Raw genomic sequence first — 21,222 nt, 5'->3', positions numbered from 1 at the left:
GAAATTAACATCTGCCTTCAATAATTTTTCCATGTTTTCCTTAGAGCTCTAATTTCTAATTTGCATGTACTCTATAATGGTGAAGCATGTCAAAATAAGACTGTCTAATGCATGGAAATCATCTGCATATTTTGCCAAACTGGAATCTAGTTATACTATGTATGTGACGCAGGGAACTCATATTCATAGTTAGCCTGTGAATGACATATTTTTCCTCCTCTCAAATTCTACAATTTGCATCCAGACCCAAGTGGCTGAATATAAACAACTGAAAGATACGCTGAATAAGATTCCGAGCTTCCGAAAACCTGATAGGGTGGAAGAACAAAATGTCATCCAGGTAGCACCTTCCCACCAAGATGATTCTGTTGCCAAAGAGAAGAAAATAACTGAGGAACCAAAAGAGGTAATAACAATGAACCCTTCCAAAATTCTATTTTTTTCAATTAACAAGCACTTATTTTCTCCCTCTTACATCCTTCCCCTTCTCCCTCCCCCTCCATTGAAAGAGATGCAAAACCAAACCCTTGTAAGAAATAATCATAATGAAGCAAGACAAATTTCCACATTGGTCATGTCCAACAATGTGTGTCATTGTGCATCTTGAGTTGAAGCCCTAGGTCAGGAGATGAGTAGCATCCTTCATCACTTTGCAACCCCGCCTGGTCATTGCATTGGCCATAGTTCTTAACTTGTTCTTTCCAGTGGTGTTATTTTTTGTCTAAAGTGTGTCCTCAGCAGTGAATGCTAAATGTATGGATTTGTGTTCCATCTTTGGCCAGTCAAGTTGTCGTCCAAGTAAGTCAATCAGGCTTGCCAAGTTTGCCTATCCAATCCAACAAGTATTTATTACATACTCTAGAATGTTCAAAGACTAGGGCTGCAAAGGCAAGATAAAAGAGTGCTCTCTCTGAGAATATTCAGTCTTTATCCACTGACTTTACCTCTGTTCCTATCAATTTGCGTGGCTGAGGACTCTTGCCATGATTTAAAGTTACCGAAAGCATAATTAAATGGTGCACAAGAACAGTCCAGGTGGTCTTTGAGCTGATCCTCACTGTCTATACTTCTATTTCTTGGTATATGTTTATTCATGGTAGCCATTACTGATGTCCATCCTATTGATTTTAACAGTCTTGTTTGGATTGGTATATAGCAACCAATCAAGAATATTAATTAAGGACTGATCTTAATCAAATTAAAATTAACATCCCAGAATAATGGAGTAGGCAGAGTGCTAGACCTGGAGTCAGGAGGACCCTAGTTTGAGTCTTGCCTTGGACACTTAGCTTTGTGACCCTGGGACAAGTCACTGTCTCTGTGCCCTATTTGCTTCCCGTAAAATGAGAAGATCAGCCATCATGGCCCTGAGTTACCTTTCCCTCTAATCTACGATCCTATGCTATTATATGCAGCCACTGTGCTAGTTTCAAGGAATAAAAAAACAAAATCAAACCCTAGTTGCCTTCAAGGAGCCACCATTCCATTGGAGTGAGTGATCTGGGATTGTCCACAGCTGCCCCCCAAAGGGCAACATTGGCCCACACCCTGGGGGATGCGTCTTTCTCTGCACTAGCAGCAAACACAGAGTTGTCTTTTGGCAACATACTTCACTTCACCCCAATTATTCCTGCCTGGGCCTCTCTGTCTTTCTGTCATCCCTCCCACCCTTTTTATTTAAGGCAACCCAGGTCAGTAAATAGAGACAAAGCAGGGGTCTGGAGGCTGGCCCAGCCTGCCATTTAACCTTGGTTTAGTCTCTTAACCACCCAATTCTTCAGCTTCTCCATCTGTTAAGTGGAGATAGTATTATCTGTTCAGACCTACTTCATGGGGATTTTGTGAAGATAAATGAGATATTTGGGAAAGCCCTTAGTGCTCAAAAAAGGACAAGACACCATCAATTCAGGGTATTCTGATGTCACAGCCAGACTAGGTGTGAAGAGAGAGCAAAACCCTGCATCTCCCACAATTTCATCTTCCTCCTTTCTTCTTGGGAAGCTATCAAAATGCCTCCTTCACACATTTGTGTGCTTTCACAAATGTGATTAAATCTTGTTCATTTAAAACTAGGTAGATACAAGAGAAAATTGGCTTTAAATTGGAGGAATTGAAATTCCTTTTAATAGCCAGAGAGCAAAACACGTGATCAAGCCGCTCCCGCCTGGGAAACGATGTGCAAAGTCTGATAACTTGGCAGGAGGGGAGGGTGTGATGGGGAAAGTGATGAGAAGTTTTTTGGTTCCTTTTTTAATTCTCTCTTCCTTTTTTACCCCCTTTTGATGGAGGATCTCCATTTCGCTTCTGTCTGCTTCAAATGAGACCATTCCTGAAGGGATGGAACCGTGGGGACCACATTTCCACTTCAAATTCCACATTTCCTGAACCTTTTCAGATTAAAAGTGTGCATTATTCTGGAAAACCTCTAGCTAATTGGCTGTGGCTAACAAATGCTACAGACAAAAGGACACTGTACTTTGAAAAGCACTGACATTGAATTGATATTTCAGTGTTTTCGTGTGTTATTTTTATTAGCCACAATTTTTAAGCAGCTGGAGTGATCAGATTTCATACTTGAGATCATTGTTAATATTGCTATTTTCTTTAAGTCAAAGCATTGGATGAGAATCAGGTTATTTTCCATTTAATTTTTGTCATTTTCTTTAACATGGATTATTTGAGAACTTTTTAAAAACAGATTGAATAAAAAGACAAAAAAAGGACTTTTCAGTTTTCAGAGTTTGCTGGGTTTTTTTTATCTCAAAGGGAGGAGAGTAAAGAAATAGTTACTTTGCAAAATGAAATAAAAGTTGCTCTATGATGAGGGGCATTTGGACTTTACCTCTATCATCAGCTTCATGTAGTTTTCTGAAGGTGGTGTTTTATCTCCAAAGCATCACCATTTTGCAGATGAGGATGTTAACTAGGATTCCAGACTCATAGACTTAGATCTGGAAGAGATCATTAAATGTAAGGGCCTTATTTTGTAGACTAAGAAAAACCAAATCTAAACAAGTGCCTGAGGCCCAAGGATGTTAAGTGATCTGCCCAAAGTACCGGTTAATAAGCAGCAGTGGACAGAGTAGAACACTGGGATGCCATAGTCTAGAAGCCATGTTCTGACTTCATCGAATTTTCATGGCAGGGCCACAGGGAAATGTCTCAGCCCTCTTCAGGAACATGTCTCCATTTGATTGGGTAACCTTGAAGACAGTGGTGTTTGCCATAATACACCCCTATGAAATCAGCATGGTTTTCTCACATTGTCTTTGGCATAGGGTCCCCATAGTAATGAAAAGTGGCAAGACCAGGAGCGGGTCACTGGGGAGAGGACAGCAGAGACCAAATCCTTGCATCCCACCCCCAAAGAGGTGGAGTTCCGCCCTGGAGATGCACCCAACCACCCAGACAAGGAGGAGCCCAGGAGACAAGAGGAGCAGGAGCATCAGGTGGAAGAGGAAAACAAGAGGGAGCTGGAAGAGGAGGCCATGGAGCAGGTGGGGCAGGCTGAGCACCTAGTGGAAGAACAGGATCAGGCTGCCGAAGAGCAGGAGCAGGCGTGGAAGGAGCAGCAGGAGCAGAGAGAAGAGGAGACCAACCTGCTGACAGAACATGCTCATCCGGAGGTAAGGGCCCCTCTGTTCTCAGCCATCTGCTCAGAGAGGCAGCATGGGGAGCAGTGGGAACCAAGAGACCCAGGTTCAGGGCCAGCTTCTGCCACATCCTGGCTGTGTGACCTTTCTCTGGGCAGCACTGTCTGTTGCAGTTTTGCATTGATAGAAGGCTGTTCTATAGCATCTGCCTACAGAGGAGGGCAGAGTTGGACTAAGTTGGTTGGAAAACATTGGTTGTATTTGGAAGCTTAGTTTTATTTTAAAAGACTCAGAAATAACCCCTCTTGCTAGTAAATACTTTTCAGTATTGGTGCTCTTAGTCATATTGTCTGCTTAAGGCAGTTCATAGAATCATGTCTAGAGCTGAAGGTGACTTTAGAGGTCATCAAGGCTGACCCTTGTTTTACAGATGAGGAAACTGAGTTTAAATGACTTTCCCAGGGTCACACAACTAATAAGCATCTGAAGGCAGACTTCCAGTCCAGCACCATATCTCCTGGGCCACCTAGCTGCATTGGGGTGTTAGTACCAAATATAGAATGAACAATGTGGGAAGGAGGGGAGTGGTGTTGGGAGGTGGGAGATATTTTTTATTCCTCTCAAAGAGTCCACTTCTTACCATCACAGGGCTTAGAGGTGGTGGTGGTGGTGGTCAGTCAGTTGGTCAGCTGTGTCTGACTCTTTGTGACCCCATGGACCATAGTACCCCAGGCTCTTCGAGCCTCCACTATTTCCCAAAGTCAGTCCAAGCTCACATTCGGTGTTTCCATGACGCTGCCTATCTACCTCATCCTCTGCCATCCCTGTCTCCTTTTGCCTTCAGTCTTTCCCAACATCACAGTCTTTTCCAATGTGTAGAAGTAGGAAGACACTTAGATGTCAATTAGCCTCATTCTAAAGATTTGGAAGCTGAGGCTCCAAGTCACAGGGGTGGAAGGTAGCAAAGACGTGATTTGCAGTTTCATCTTCTGGCTGCCGACCCATTGATGGACAAGCGTGTCTAAGCACCAGCTCCATTCCAGGCACACCAGGGCTCAGGGCTCCATTCTGGGAGCAGTCCCTGCCTTCGGCTGCCTGGGGTCACCAACATGTACTTAGCTCCGTGCCAGGCACGCCAGTGCTCAGGGCTCCATTCTCGGGGGCAGGGTCACCAACATGTACCTAGCTAGGCAGATACAAGGAACATTGGGAGGGGAGAGGCATTGGCAGCTGGGGGGATCCTAAAATGCTTGGTGAATGGGGCACTGCAGGTGAGTTTTGATGGAAACCAGAGCTTCCTAAGGGAGGAAGTATGGAAGGGGAGCATCCCAGTCATGGAAGACAATCAGCACAAAGGCTAGAATGAGTCCATTTTGCATTAAACACGTAAATCTACCCTTTTATCCCTTCGAGGGAACGTGGCAAAGGCTACTTTCATTTTATGGATGAGGAAATTAAATCTCTTTGTGCCTTTGTGATATACTCAAGCAATTAAATAGTACCTAGATCTCCTTCTTAGCAGCCTATTTCTCCTCTAGTTTGCTTTTGCATTCACAAACTATCAATGCTCTACATCTTGTTAGGAAGTCAGCCTGCATATACCCTTACAATCCTGTTATATAGCTTGGTTTCCCCCACCCACCACCCCCTCCATCAACAACAAAAAAAATCACCATTGAAATGTGCTTGAATTTTTCTTTTCTCTCAGTAACATTTGCTGTCAATTTTTTTTTTAATTGTGGCTTCAGCTTTCTGTGAGCTAGTGCTGCTGTTTTCCTTTGCCACCACCAGGTGGGGGGCCCTGAGCATGCAGCTCTAACCAGTGAGATGCAGCCTACACAGGCGTTTGCCCAAGGTCTGTGGGTGGCAGCTTACTGACACCCCCAACTTCAGCTTACAGGATTAAATGGTTCCCTCATTTCTTTAATAAAAAATAACCATGAAAACAACTGAACTTGAATGGTGACTGTTCAGCTTTTAAGGATGCTTTTTTATAAGAACGTTTAAGTTAACCTCTCTCATTGACCCTTAGTGATTATCAATCCCCTGTTCTTACTCAGAGACTTATCTATCACAGTGGTGTCCGAACCATCCTGGGGCTTGTTTGTAGTTCAGATACATCAAGTTAGCACTCAAACCACAGTTGATAACCAAGCTAAATAGAGCCAAAATATAACTCAGGAGAGAGGGTTTCTAGACTTTTGTAACCTGAGGTAGAGCATTTAAAATCCCTGTCTCTCCTTTCTCATCTGTAAGGTGGGAATGTCTAAGACTTGACTTGCCTACCTCATGGGAATGCTCATCTGGATTGAGGGGTAGAATCCCTTGTCGCTTCTTCCCTCAGCTACTGGTAATGACATTAACTTAGGAAAGAGAAACCTTAAAAAACAAAAAGATTCACAGACATCCTCAAATAAATGCAGTTGAACCATGAAGATCTGTTGTTGAGAATTAAATTCTGACAAAAAGCTAGTATGAATGACCTCAATAAAGCTTTTTAGTGGATTTATATTGTGTTCATGAAAATAAATTCCATATATACTTGAAAAATAGTGATACTTACATGTGTGACATACTTACATTTAACAAAGTGATGTTTGCTTAGTTATAGATTTATAGGCCCCTATTAATAAGTCCGTATCCCCCTGGAGTTCCTGACCCCCATTTTGGGCCCATAAGCCCCCTGGCTTTGAAGGATCTTTGCTGTGACTATCTTTCTTCAAAGATTACTTAAGGAGTAATTTCTTATGATTTTTAATCTTTCTTCCATTTCAGGCCTTTCTTCCTTTTTTCTCTACTGAGAGAGATGAGAAACAGCTTTAAAGTGTTCTATTGTGATGGTTCTTTTGTGTGTTGTTTTCTCTAAATAGAAGAAGGTAATCTTGTCTCCATCCTCATTTTTTTTAAAAAGAAGATTGCCTTCATTCCTCTTCCCCCTCCTTCCAAGACATAGCTGTTAGTAGACTTTTTGTTTAGCTGGTTATGCCCTAATTTTTATGGCCAATAATAGTGTTAATTAGCATCCCCTAATATACCACCATCTTGAGGCCCAACAATAGCTTCAGCTTACAAAATCATTTTAATTTTTTTTCTTCTTAATGAGATTTTAAATTCCACACTTCTTTTTGAAGTAGATGGAACTGCTATTAAAAATTATCATGTGGAAAATTTTGAGCCAAATTCTGAAAATAAAATTCAGTTGATAGATGAAAATAAATTTGCTCAAGAATAATCCTGCAGACAGAACTGTCCTCCATCATGATCTTAGTTTAACATGTAAAATCCCTCTATTTCCTTACTTATAACATAGATACTGATAATGCCAGCCCTGACCTTCCCTACCCACATCAGAGTTGTTCTGAGGATTGAATCAAATGTAGGTATGCCTTACAAAATGTCAATCAGCTTTTCCGAAAAAAAATTTTAAAAAATTCCAATAGGTGAAACAACATTACCAGGGTCAGTTAGGAACTATGTTTTATATATGGCCACCATGAGAAGTCATCTGAAATCCATCTGAGTTTAAACACTGGCTTGACTTCTCACCATCTGAGTTATCTGATTGCCATCTTGGCCTTTCGCCTGGGTATTAGGAGTTTATGAATCATGAAATAATGGTATTATCATGAAACCACCAGGGCCATCTTATTGGGGGCTACACCTACAGTAGATATGAAAACAGAAAAGTACAAAGAATAACACTAACATGAAAGGATCTCATCCTCCAAATAACTTTGTGTTTTTTGTAGGCACGTCCTTCAGAGAAGGCTGTGACAAAGGCCAAATCAGCTTATGAGGAACAATTAGAGCAGCAGAGACTGGCTGCCAGAAGGGCCGAGGAAGCCCAGCAGCTAAGAGAGCGGCAGGAGTCTTTGCGCAAGCAAAGGCTGCAAGAGCACTTGCTGAGGCAGCAACGACTTCAGGAAAGAGAACTGGCCTTGCAGCGGCAGGCTGCGCTCCAGGATGAGCAGCACCGTCAAAAGCGCCTGAGGTTGGTGTTCTTGTGCGGGAAACAGGGAGGGGTGGATGCAGTGGAAAGTCATCGGGTGCCTCATGCCCCTAAAGTCAGGAGACTAACGGTACTTAGCATGTAGCAGAGGTACAAGTAATGAATTTAAAAGGGAAATGTCAACTTCCCAGATCCTTTTTCACCTGTACATCATTTTACATTTTTATTTTAAAAGAGCAGGTAGGATGGCGTAGTAGATAAGGAAATGGGCTTGGTGTCAGTGACCCTGAGTTCAAATCCCACCGTGTAACAGGGGCAGGTCATTTCATCTTTATATGCCCCGGGGCAGCATCTGAGAAGTTAGCTCCTATGGCTTAGGTGGGTTATAATCCGTCTTCGTTGTTGGAGGTCTCACACTGAGTTCTCCACTTGCTGAAGAAATCCCAGTTCCTTTGCATATTTTTAAATGAGGTAGCCGCAGCCAGACAAAAATGCCTCTAACTTGATTGTCTCCATCAGAGCCATATTTAAATGTTGCTACGTTTTTTTTTCTTTTTGCCTCACTGTTATTTCCCAGTATCCCACTATGGCCACCAATAGAACCCTCCTTTGTAACAAAGTACAGTTAAGCAAAACCAGAGGATACATAGACCATAACTGATGGTACATGCCTCAGTGTATGCTTGCAGTTTACTCCCAACCCTGAGAAAGAGGCAGGTCTGTTTCCTCACCCCTCGGATGTCAAGACTGGCTGTTGTAGGGATCTAAGATCTAATTGAAATCACATTTTAAAAGATTGTACCTTAGAACTTTTAAAATTTTATAGCAGGCCTCATGATAGCCATGTGACATTGGTTAGCCTTTCCTTCTGATTTTCTACATTTCTTTGTTTTGAAATAAAGCTTCTTTTAGATATGCCCTGGCCTGGGGGAGACTTGAGTTTATCAGACCCCAATACATGTGGTTTGTCTGGTTTCATTTATTTTCTTTTTATACATGTTGACAAACCTCGTTTAAAGCTTGTCTGCTTTGAAAAATGGCCTGTGTCAAATTTGTCTGAGTTTTCTGTTGGAGTTACTGAAAAATGTATTCTGGTCTCCCTCCCAGGCAGCAAACACGTTATGATGCTATGGATAACGATATTGTCCAAGGAGCAGAGGAACAGGGAATCCAAGAGGAAGAAGGTGGAGGTGAGGATGTGTAGATGGCCAGCCTCTTATTTCATCATTCTGCCAGAAGGCTGGATGGGTATAGGACTATACCCTAGAGAGACACTAGGCATTAGGTCATATTTAATATGTATATATGTATATATTAATGTATATGTGTTTGTATGTACATATGTATCTATATGTATGTACATGTGTATATTTCTCCAATAGACATCAGCAGCCAAAGTCATTCAGAAAGATCTACTTCCTCTCTTTCTTTCACCACTATTAGATTATTTTCTATACGAATAATTTATGGCAAGCTTTACTGAAAGAAATTTGTACTTCTAGAGAATCCCCATATGAATTTCTAGGTGGGCTTTCTTCTGGTTTGATATCTGAAAAAATATACATTAAGTTGTTAGTAGCATTCATTTGTAGTTATTAGCTAGATGGCATTCTAAATTCCACATTGCCTTGGGGTGACCTTAGAGCCAGACTCTCATCCCTTCTGCTCCTTAGTCTTCAGACAGCACTAATATAGCTGTGTAACCTAATCTCCTGGACCTCGAAAGGAAATCAGCATATGGTACCTCATTGATTTATTTTGATATTTGAGAATTTGTTATTTACAGTCAAGAAATTATTTTCCTTATGGTCCTCCTCTGCCAATACTGTAAGACCATTTGTTCTTGAATCATTGGGAATAGGGGAGAGTTGATTACCATCCTCTCATCAAGCCATCATTTTATATACTTTGAAGACTAATGTTGTTATCCCATAATTCTTTGTTCCTCGAGCTAACTAATCCCCAGATGTCTTGATCTTCTTATATCTCCTTTATATTCACTAATCCTGAGATCTAGGAGAAATCTACTTCAATCTCTTTTTATACCATAAGTTGCCAGAGTCTTTATCATCACATCACAGAACATGTTCAGGTGTAGAAGCTGGTCCCTAAACTCATAAAATGGGTTAAATCTTTGACTTTTGTGAGACATTTTTAGCTTTCTTTGTTCCTTGGTATTTCAATAGGCCAAGAATAAACTGTTAATTTTGGCAGTTTCATTAATTTCCACTTTTAAATTTAAATTTTGAATTTTGTTCATTTCCAGTTTTTTATTGGCCTTTTGGGGAGAAGAATTTGGACAGGAAATTATGGCTTTTTTTCATTTGTTCAAAGAAGGAAGATAGATGAATTCCTCTTTCCTCCCTCTTTCTCCATCCCTCCTTCTCTCCACTTTTTCTTCTTCTTTCTTTCCCTTTTCCTCTGTGCCCTGTCTGTTTCTCAATCCCTGTCCCTGTCCTTCTCCCTCTCCCTCTCCCTCTCTCTCTCTCTCTCTCTCTCTCTCTCTCTCTCTCTCTCTCTCTCTCTCTCTCTCTCTCTCTCTCTCTCTCTCTCTCTGTCTCTCTCTCTCTGTCTCTCTCTCTCTCTCTCTCTCTCTCTCTCTCTCTCTCTCTCTCTCTCTCTCTCTTTTTATTCTTTTGCATTTCCAATACCACCAAGCCTGGAAAATATTCTGGACAGAACAGGAGGTAGATAGAAGGAGACCACTGATATTTATGATCCCATAGACTTGATGGAAGGCTATGGGCATGAAAGCGGGTGCTGCCATTCTTGAGGGGTCACAAGGGAAAATTAGACTGACAGTGTTTTGGATATCTTGTAATTTGTTTAATTTCCCAGCCTATGAAAGAGGCAACCAGCACCAAGATGAAACTGAAGATGATACACATGGAGAGAATGAGCCCCGAGAACGAGTACAGCAAGCAGATAACCCTGAACCTGATGTGAGTGCCCTCTTTGTACATTTCTGTCCAGCAGACAGAGCTCTAGGGCCCTAAGTGAGATGCTGGGGAGACAAGGGTGAAACCAGCTGGCCCATGCCCTAGGTGAGATCATGATATATACTCAGTAAGATAGCTCTGACATTGGTGGAACCAATGGGCAGGCCAGTTAGAAGATGGCCTTCCTACCTCCAGGTGACAACTGGTGAGACCTTAACCTAGGAGGTTTCCAGAGGAGTCTAGAGCTGCGAGAGAATTTATGGAGACCACCATAACAGGACTTGAAAGTTTATTAGTTGTTGGGGAAAGGGAGGGAGAACCTAGTATTCAAAATGACTCCAAGACTTGAACCTGGAAGACAGGAAACCTGGGTTGGAAGAAGACAGGTTGGGGGGGAGGGGGTCATGTCCAGCTTCAGGAGGGGGTGAAGAATCACTTTGAAAATGGTATCAGGTGCCAGGAATTCAAGGAACTGTGAGGTCAGGATGTTAGGTGAACAACATGGATGTTGACATCGCCAATGATAATGTATGGGGAAGAAGGGATATAGATGGACGATCGTAAAGCAGGATCAGAAGTAATTGAGAAAGGCAACAGCATGAGCTCTAAGTTGGTGAATGATAGTGACAGAGATTCAGGAGAAGGACCAACTTCCAGAGCTGGACTGAAAGAATAGGGGAGGAGGAAGTGAATTTGATGATGAGTGTAGCAGAGGAGGTATAGAAAAGGGGAAGGAAGGGGAGCTGATTCAAATGATGATGAAGGAGAAGAGAATAAGCATTTATAATCACCTACTATGTGCCAGGCATTGTGCTTGACAGGTATTATCTCATTAATTCTCACAACAATCCTTCCAGGTAGGTGATGTTATTCTCCCCATTTTTGCAGTCAAGGAAACTGAGGCAGATGGAGGTTAAGTAACTTGCACAGATCATACAACTAGTAATTTTCTGAGGCTGGATTTGAATTCACATCTTCCTAACTCCAAGCCCAGCCCTCTATCAACTGCATAGCCTAGCTGCCTATCTGATGAGATTCAAGGTGTGATCATCCCTTCGGGTTATTGAAGATGGGTCATGGATCTGGAGCTGGAAGGGGTCTCAGAAGCCATTTAGTCCAACTCTCTCATATTAGAGGAGGAAACTTAGACCCACTAGGAGGCTAAAGTGACTTGTCTAAGGTCACACATTCGGTAGACCTGGGATGTGAAGCCAGGTTTTCTGATGCCCCATCCGTCATTCTTTGCATTTTTTCATGTTTCCAAAGAATGGAGGCTGTCTAGGTAAGATTCAGCATGCAAAGCGTAATACTCTTCCTTCATCTCTGTGTGCAAGGTTCTATACTAGAGTGCTTGATAGGGAACAATTGAATTCCCATACGAAATTATCCATTTGCTGTGCGTTAGATTTGTAAAGAATGTTTGAGATCATTTGAGTCCATCCCTTTCTTTCTACAAATTAGGAAGTGGAGGCTCCCGAGATGCTCAGTGACTTGCTTCAAGTCACACAAGGAATGAGGAGCCCAAATCCCCAAGCTGCCCTTGGTTCCACTTGCCATTGGCTCTGCTGCCTAACCGACCCTTCTTCCTATGCCAGTATCCTCAGCCCCCCTTGGCCTTGTCACTTCTGGCTATTCTATTTTAACACTCATGTTGGTGCAGGTTAAACCCTGCTTATGAGTCCTTTCATATTTTCCTCTCCAGGGCATGACCCCTGCTTATTTAAATAAAATATGGCTTTGTGAAACACCCTTGTGTCACTTATGCTGTGGCTTGGGACAGTTTTTCCAGGGGTCTTATCCTACCCTACTCTCTCATAACTCCTCTGTATTGACTTAAATGTGATTGCTTGTTACTCATGGTAAGTTGGCTGGTTCCCTTTGTATTTTGGAGAGTGCTTTGGGATTCTTTTGCAGAGTAGCAAGCTGTATGAAAGGCAACTAGGTGGCTCAGCAGAGAGAGCTCTGGGCCTAGAATCAAGGAAACTTGAGTTCACGTTCAGCCTCAGACACTTACTAGCCATGTGACCCTGGGCAAGTCACTTCACTGCTCTTTGCTTTGAAGGAACGAAATGGCAAAACCCTCCAGTATCTTTGCCAAGAAAACCCCATGGACAGTATCGGCATGCCATGGTCCACAGGGTCATGAAGAATTGGACATGACTGAAAAACAAGCTGTATAAAGCAAGTGAAATTAGTCAGATGTTGCTTCCACCTCATCCTGATTCATCTCCCTTTGGAGTAAAGCAGGATGTTAAGTTCTCCAGGCAGCTGGATCTTGGTGATACACATTTAAGTTAAATTCATACCATTCAGGGCAAAGTTGTACTGCCAGAGCGGTCAACTAGAGACCTTTGTTGCTTAAAAAATCTGGTTTTTCAATTGTAATTTCTTTTGACCCGAGTATTTTTAAAATGTTGCTTTTTTGTTTTTCTTCTGAATGACAGCGAGCAGCTGGTGAGGATATAAATCCTGCCGATGACCCAAACAATCAAGGAGAGGATGAGTTTGAAGAAGCAGAGCAAGTAAGGGAAGAGAACCTGCCTGAGGAGAACGAGGTGCCCAAGCAGAACAGTCAGAAGCAAGGGAACGCCGAAATGGAGGAGCATTTGGTGGTGAGGAGCTCCGGGAGCCTGGGCCTGGTTGGAACCTGCAAGTTGCAGCGGATGACTGGCCTAAGCCAAAGGGGGAGGAGTAAGACACAGACAGAAGGGCCCCCGCTTTGATTTTCAATATTCACTTAGCTGCCTGGGGACCATGAGAGAGACTGGCATTCTGTGCTTCTTATTATGAATTATCGTCCATCATTTCATGGCCGGTGAGCCATTGAAAGTGCTCTCTCCTAGGGATGGAGGGCTCGGCTTGAGATCTCACAGTACTAACGGATGCATCTGAAATGGACAGTTGCACTAGCCTCCCCATTTTGTTTCAACAGATGGCAGGAAATCCAGACCAGCAGGAAGATAATGTCGATGAGCAGTACCAGGAAGAGGGCGAAGAAGAGGTAGGAACATTCTGAGCCAGGTTGGGGTCAAAGGATTGAGTTTCTGAGATGGCAAGTTCTGACTGAGCTGGAAGTTGTGGACATATTTGTAGAAATTGTGGGTATATCCTAGAGGATGGGCAAGTAAACCATGAACAGCCCAGGTAGTGTGCAGACATATGATGGCACTGGCTCCCATTTATGCAGCAAGGTACAGTGAACAGAGAGCTGGACAGGAAGATCCAGGTCCAGTTCCTGCTTCTGACTTTGTGACCCTGGAAAAGTGTCTTAGCCTCTCTGTGCTCTGGGCAGTTCTCTAAGACTCTAAGTTGGAGAGAATAAAGGAATGGGTGGATGAAGGGAAGAAGGGATAGAATAGAGTTTGTTAAGTGCTTGTTAAGGGAGAAAAATGAATAGTCTCAGCTCTCAAGGAGCTCCCACTTTTAATTGGGAGAGATAACACACCAAAGAAAGGGCAGATGACACTGATTTGCTTCTGGAAGAGGAGTTTCCTCTCCCGCTGGAATCCCACATCCAGCCCCTGTTCCTGTGCCTTTCAGCTTTGGAAATCAAATGTTCTCCCAGCAGCCTCATGAGAGAGTGAAGACATCTGGGAAAGTTTAGTAGACAGGGGCACATAGCTATCAACAAGCAGTGAGGGCTAGGGGGTGGAGCCAGGAAGACCAGGGTTTGGATCCCACCTCTCCAGCTTCCTGTCTCTGCAGCCATGGGCAAGGCAGTTCTCCTCATCTTTCTCATCTCTAAAATGAATACGCCAGAACCTCCCTCTCATTGAGGTGTTGGGAAGTTCAAATGAAATCACGTGTGTCAATGTTCCTGCTGACTTTCAAGTGCTTTCTTACTAATTCATGTAACATCCCTGAGCATCAGTTTCTATAGTTATAAATCGGGGTAATTATACCCACTTCCCAGGGTTTTACTGAGGCTTCAGTGAAACTGAGATTTATAAAGTTGTTTGCGAAACTTAAAGAGTGAAAGATAGATGTAAAATATAACATTATATATTATATATATTATTATAATAATATAATATATTATATATTTATATATTTATATTTATATATTATATATATTATAACAATATATAAATATTGTACATTATGTATTATATTAAAATATGTTGCATATTATATAAATAAGATAAGAGCTCTTGAGGAGGAGGGTGTATATCTGTGTCTGTGTCCCTTCCTAAGAAAATAAAAAAGAAAATGCAAATCTGGTTTAGCAAGGTGGCTCTTCAACAGCCCCCATGACTTCTACGTTAATTAAAAATAGCTAGTGACATTTTTGACCCTGTCCCCTTTCAGTTGCATATCTTATCCCTTCACTCACAAGAATTCATGGACACAGTTGAATTTAAATATAAAGAGAAGAAACAAGATGAGTCCAGCTTTAAAACAAAAAATTAATTTCCTTTTTTTTCTTATTTGGATAAAACAGCTATTTGTCATACTACGTTTGTATAATACTGTCATCTTCTGTTTGACAGAGACCACATAGTTCCTGAGTACAGACACTTCACCCCCATAGTTCCATTAGAGAACAGTGTTTGATAACAAAACAGTTTAATGACAGTGTTACCCTTAAGTGGGGGCAGTTTAACTCTGTTATTAAAAATGGAGAACTGGTGAAGCCAACGTATAGAGCCCTAATGACGATGTGGACGAGCCAGTTAACCTGGCACAAAGAAAAATTTGGGTGGGCAACCATATGCCTAACCAGCTGGCTTTGTCCATACTAGGGTACCAGGCATAATACAGTGGATAGAGTGGGGCATTTGGAATCAAGATTTGGGTTGAAATTGTGCCTCGCACAGTGACCAGCTCTCCTGGGCTTCAGTTTTCCCGTATGTAAAATGAAAGAGTCAGACTGAACTCACTTCTAACTTTAAATCCGTGATATTTTGAAATTTTCCTTTAGGTCAGGAGTTCTTAACCTTGGGGTCTATAAAATTGTGGTTTTTTAAAACCATTTTGATAATTGTATTATAATATAATTTGTTTCCTTTTAATCCTATATATTTTACTCATTTGAAAACACTATTCTGGGAAGACACCCCTAGGCTTCACCAACTGCGAAGGGGGTCCATGACACAAAAATAGTTAAGGCCCCTGATCTCCGTCCTTGAAGTGATTTGCCGTGTGAATATATGCTTGCAGGGTTTGAAAAGTTTGCCTTCGGCCACCTAGACACTAATTGCACTAGAATTGGTGACTGCTTCTTTTGCAGATTTACAGAAGGAATTTGTTACATAAGAGGCGGCTATTTCATTTATAATTTAATCTTTATTAAATCATTTATTAAAGTGGAACCCAAATTCCACATGTGGCTCTTCATGCCAGCTTACTCAGCCTGAGGTTTTTATCCACATCCACCTTCTCAACAGATTTTGTTGCTAATTTCTAGTATTTTAGATAATTTTTTAAACTAGCAAGGCCTTAGGCTTGGTTACCTTCTCAGATAAATAAATTCTTTACAGTTGGTTAATGTGAATGGATTGAGGACTGGAGTAGAATTAAAAAAGCATTCACTCCCCTAAAAGTCTCATCAAAAGGAGAAAATCCTTATCTTTTCCCTCATTTGGGAGTTGAAGGTTGGCAAAGAAGTATTTCACTGTATTTGGCTTATAGTTTGCCATAAAGCCATGATTGGAGTTTATAAGATCCACTTGTTGTGTTGAGTCTTTGCAGACGCTTCATGACCCGATTTGGGTTTTTCTTGGTAAAGGTACTGGAGTGGCTTGCCATTTCCTTCTCCAGCTCATATTACAGATGAGAAATTAAGGCAAACAGGGTTAAGTGACTTGCCCAGGGTCACACAAATGAAACTGAGATTTATAAAGCCATTTGCAAACCTTGCTAAACCAGATTTGTATTTTTTTTCTTTTCTTTTTTCTCTTATTTTTATTTTCTTGGGAAGGGACACAGACACAGACCTCATCACACCATCCTCATCATTTAAACTCATGAAGAGGAGTCTTACTGATTCAAAGCCTAGTGTTCTATTCACTGCGCCACCTAGCTGCACTTAAGATCCTTTAGTCAAGTGAAAACCCCCAAGTGCCTGGATTGGCTGGGTTTCAGGCCAGCCTCCATAGCATCTCTTGAAAGTGGTCCAGTCAGAGGCAGTGTGGTCCAGTGGACAGCTCACTGCTATTGGAGTGAGAGGGCCTGGCTCTGCCACTCGCAGACCTGTGTGGTCTTAGTCAGGTAACACTTGACCCCTCCAGGGCTCAGTGTCGTCAGCTGTAGAATAAGGGGCTTGGAGTAGATGCCTCTGACGTTTCTTCCAATGCTAGAGTTGGGATCCATGATCCCCTCCACTCACGTGATCCCTTTTTACTTCTCACCTGAATTATCACAGTGGACATCTTGAAGTCACTCTTGGAAGGTCTAAGAGGCTTTTTTTTTTGGCTTTTACAGTGATAAGGAGGAGCATCGTATTCTTTGGCTTGCTTTAAAATGAGAATGATCATGCTGGATTTGTACGTTTTTGTTTTAGGGTCAAGAAGATTTGACTGAAGAGAAAAAACGGGAATTGGAGCACAATGCAGAGGAGCCCTATGGGGAAAATGATGACAACGTACGTGCCACATGTTTCATTTTTAATGTAGTGAGAGCTGGCACTGCTCAGCAGGATGGGGTTTAGCGGCTCAGTGGTCTTGTGTAATGGCTGTAGAGGGGACTGTTGGAGCCTTGCCATATTTAACAGAGCTATCACAGTCTTGGGGAGAAAGGAACAGCAGCAAGAGAAGTAGCAGGGGAGGGATGAGGGCCTTCCCCACCCTGTCCCTTTCTGTCATCCCTCCTCACTTGGTGCCTTTTCCTTTTCTCTTTGAGGAGTAATTTTTTAAAATTAAGTGTTTTATTAAAACTATATTGAACATCAGTACAACCATTTAATTTAAATGGATTAATTTCAAAGCACAAAGTAAGCTGCTGGTTTTTCCATCCTTCCTTCTAAGTCCCCATTAGGATTCCTTTCACACTCACTTCTTGTATGATGGTAGGTAGCGTAGACTCTTTTTCTCATTGTCTTACTTTTGGCCACTTCCCATTATTTCTGGCTGGGTGACCTCTGGACGAGTCAGCCCTTTGGCCCTCCATGTTCAAGGCAACTCTCTAGGACTAGGAGATAGGGAGAAGGTGCTGACCTGCTTGATGGAGAGTGTTTGCTCTCCTGGGAGTTCCCCACACCAACAATCCCCTTATCCCTGGATTATTTCCCATTGGTCTTTCCACAATACTTTATGATCCTTGTACATGTTAGTCTCAATATCATTAGCACATTAGATCAGTATATCCCAGTGTGTCTCACCTTCCACTCTTTTTTTTGTGAGGTAATTGGGGTTAAGTGACTTGCCCAGGGTCACACAGCTAGTAAGGGTCAAGTGTCTGAGTCTGGATGTGAACTCAGGTCCTCCCTACTCCAGGGCCAGTGCTCTATCCGCTGTGCCCCCTAACTGCCCCTCACCTTCCGCTCTTGCTACACATGTAGGTTGTTTCCAGTTTTGTTGCAATTACCTATAACAGGGCTATAAGAATCTTTGAACAAACAGCTTTTGTATTTGTCCATTTGCCTATCTGTTTATTTTTAGTTACACTTTTAGGCTAAAGTTTTGGCAGTGGGATTACTTGGTCAAAGGGTATGATCTTTCTTATAATTTTTACCAAATACTATCAGATTGCTCTTAAAAAAAGAACCCAACCTACAAGCTTGCAATTTTACCAGCAACAGAAGACAATGCCTGTTGCTGTGCATTTCCCACCAGTGTTGAATTTGGTTGCTTTTAATTATTTTTGCCAGCTTGATGGTGGGCCCTCAGTTATTTTTCTCTTCATTTCTTTAGTTTCTAGTGAGGGCGAACATGTTTAGTCATTAGTAACACTTTGTGTTTCCTTTTAAAAGTTTATCAAGGAGCAGTTTTTTTTTTACTAAACCTTCTTCCCCACCAATCATTCTGTTTTCCCTCCTTTTTTGTTGTTGTTTTAAACTTTCAGGTGGATGATAAGAACAATGACACCCAAGAACAGGCAGCTCGAGAAATAAACCCCCGAAAAGGCCAGGAGGAAAACTATGAGGAGGAAGAGGAGGAAGAGGAAGGCGGGGCTGTGGAGAAAGCTCGAGGCCGAGCAGAAATGTGATTTTGGTAGCTCTGGGGAGGCTTCAGCAGAGGCTTTCTCTTCAAGCTGCTCACAAACAGTCTGCCTACCGAACTCTAGGATATTTAAGGACAATTCAGAGCTGCAACTTTTTTTTTACTTTTGTATTTGACGCTTTCATTCCTTTATATGAATATAGTATTTTGGTATTCTAGGTTAGTGCTTTTTTTGTATCCAAGCTAAATATGAAGAAAGAGAAACACGTTCAAGGCAAACCATAAGCTCAGACTCAGCTTGCTTTCTTTTTTTGGGGGGTGGTCAGTAGGGGTGGTGACACTGTCAAGCTTATGTTTACACAAGGTATTTTCCAAGCATCTCTCTTCTGACACATATTCCATTCCAACAAGCAGTATAGGAGAAAAACAAGTGGGGCTCTGTGGCATGTAGACCACAGATGGTCAGGTCAGTAATCATGTTCCCAAGTTCCTATGTACAACTAAGTAAAAATTCAAGACTCTAGGTTATAGGGAAGGTACTGACCTGCATTGGGGGAAAGTATTTGCTCTCCTGGGAATCCCTAAACCAATGATATCTGGAACCCTATATTATTTCACATCGGTCTTTTCAGAATATTTTATTTAGCCCTAGTCTGATTCCAATACCAGATGCCCACACAGGATGGTATACGCTTGACCAAGCCTCTAATTCCCGTATATAGCCCATGTCTTTTTTGGACAATCAGATTCATGTTAGGGTGTGTGTGTGTGTGTGTGTGTGTGTGTGTGTGTGTGTGTGAGTGATTTCCCATTGCTTCTTCTGAAGCATATGCAACACTATAGTCACCTGAGAAACAACTGGGCCAATTAGCAGGAGTATCCCAGTGGCACTAGGCTGATGTGAGTTGCCTGTAGACCACTTACTAAGTGACTTTAATGGTCAAGTGAGGCAGGTTGAATTTTAGAAAGGGGCTTGGTACATTTCTTCTCAGTAGCTTTTTTTTTTGGTTCATCAATATTCATGTTAAGTATTTTGACTTCTTTCTGGAATTAACTGGTAGCATCAGTATCATCAAGGTCATGCTCAGTCCATCTTGGCCACTTTACAGATCATCTTGCTATCACTTATTTCCTTAAGCACCAACTGTCAAAATGTAGTCCATCAGATTGAAGATATATTTCCCTTAGCATACCATTTAACATAATCGTTTTGCATGGAACTATATATAGCAAGGCATTATACATTCAGATATAATCTACTCATGACTTCTGTTGGCAACGATTAGGTCTGCTTTCTCTCCCCAGCTCCGACCCCCATACATAAGACATGATGGTAATTCTGAATTAATGAAGCCCTTTAAAAAGTCAGAATTTCCCAGAATGTTCTGTTTTTGGAAATTGAGTGTTTTGTACATTCAACACATACATCCTGCCATAAAATGAATCATCCCTTTAGGATGCATGGGCCAGGGTTTCCTGGATTTGGTTGTGGGCTGTGCTGCAGTGACTGTGGAGATCACTTCTTCCAAGGGGCCTGGAAAGAAGACACTTTCTAAGAGGGAAAAACTGCCAAAGAGAGGGGTGCTGGAGGGCTATGAGTTTCCTCCTGGCTGATCATCAGCTTTTAGTGACACATAAATGTTAGAATTGACTTAGTTCAGAAAAGGAAAAAAAAAACATTTAACCATCTCCTTAAGAGCCTCTTCCAATTCATTTCCCATTAAGTTTTCTTGAAATGCATTTCTGTTCCATAGAGGACTACATTTGTTTCAAAGCTGGATATGAACGCCACCAGCAATTAGGGGTTAAATGCATAAGAAAACATTTTTTAAAAACCCATATACTTTTGTAATTTGTATTAATTCTTTCAAAGCAATGGAAAAAGTTCTGTTCTTACAATTTTGATATTAATGTAATTTACCCTTTTAAACAAAACTAATTTTATGTTCATTTCTAGTTTTGACTGTTCCTGGCTGAGTGTTTTTGTAATTATGCAAAGAAAGGTTTCATTCAAATGTATTTTGGGGTTTTCTAGGAATCATAAATCAACTTTTACCTTATGTATAAAATCTCTCTGTAATGTAAAATGTATAATATTGTACATAATCTTCAGAATACAATTATTTTGGTAAATTAGTTTGTATTTTAATGTCCCAGGGGCAATATTTAATTATTTGAGGCATAATAGAATTTGGTTACAGATAATAAAATCAAAAGACAGATGGTACATCTTTCTGAAGTGTGATATGTCTAAGAAGGGTCTTAATTTTCATAGCCATTAAACTGTGTCACACCCACAGCAAGACCCAGACTTGATCTGCCATCTGGAAGCCAATTGGTAACAGAACCAGGCAGCTGGAGTCTAATGGTCACATTCCTGTGGTCATCCGAAACTGAAGTACCACTTCTCTTTGGGCCATGACTTACTGGTTCAACTCTACATGGTAGTGTAAAGTTCTGCTGTTATTGCATAGACAAAGCCAGTATTGCAGTAGTCTACATATTACATTCTGCATACAGTATTCTACAATATTACAGTATTCTAATTTTATCTCAAAGTAGCAAAATGGACAGAAGAAAAATTATTTCCTTAAGGAGCCAAGTAGCAAGCTGCACACTCTGGGAAGCATGTTCATGGTTTT

At 41.6% G+C, this 21,222-nt stretch overlaps 1 protein-coding gene across 2 annotated transcripts in view; it reads left to right on the top strand.

The window, feature by feature from the left end:
- Positions 1 to 20,807, top strand: part of GOLIM4 (golgi integral membrane protein 4) — a 96,738-nt gene extending 75,931 nt beyond the window's left edge. For both annotated transcript variants that reach the window (XM_036754766.1, XM_036754767.1), the window contains 9 exons: positions 245 to 406; positions 3,279 to 3,626; positions 7,343 to 7,584; positions 8,650 to 8,732; positions 10,381 to 10,484; positions 12,926 to 13,093; positions 13,414 to 13,482; positions 16,984 to 17,064; positions 18,483 to 20,807. In XM_036754766.1, coding sequence (XP_036610661.1) covers positions 245 to 406; positions 3,279 to 3,626; positions 7,343 to 7,584; positions 8,650 to 8,732; positions 10,381 to 10,484; positions 12,926 to 13,093; positions 13,414 to 13,482; positions 16,984 to 17,064; positions 18,483 to 18,626 — 1,401 coding nt within the window. In that variant the 3' untranslated portion in view covers positions 18,627 to 20,807. The remainder of the gene's footprint in view (positions 1 to 244; positions 407 to 3,278; positions 3,627 to 7,342; positions 7,585 to 8,649; positions 8,733 to 10,380; positions 10,485 to 12,925; positions 13,094 to 13,413; positions 13,483 to 16,983; positions 17,065 to 18,482) is intronic.
- Positions 20,808 to 21,222: the final 415 nt, after the last annotated feature.

Source organism: Trichosurus vulpecula, chromosome 4 (genome assembly GCF_011100635.1).
Source record: "Trichosurus vulpecula isolate mTriVul1 chromosome 4, mTriVul1.pri, whole genome shotgun sequence".
Classification (NCBI taxonomy): domain Eukaryota; kingdom Metazoa; phylum Chordata; class Mammalia; order Diprotodontia; family Phalangeridae; genus Trichosurus; species Trichosurus vulpecula.
Note: the sequence above shows the minus strand (reverse complement) of the source record. Positions and strands in the feature narration are given on the sequence as shown.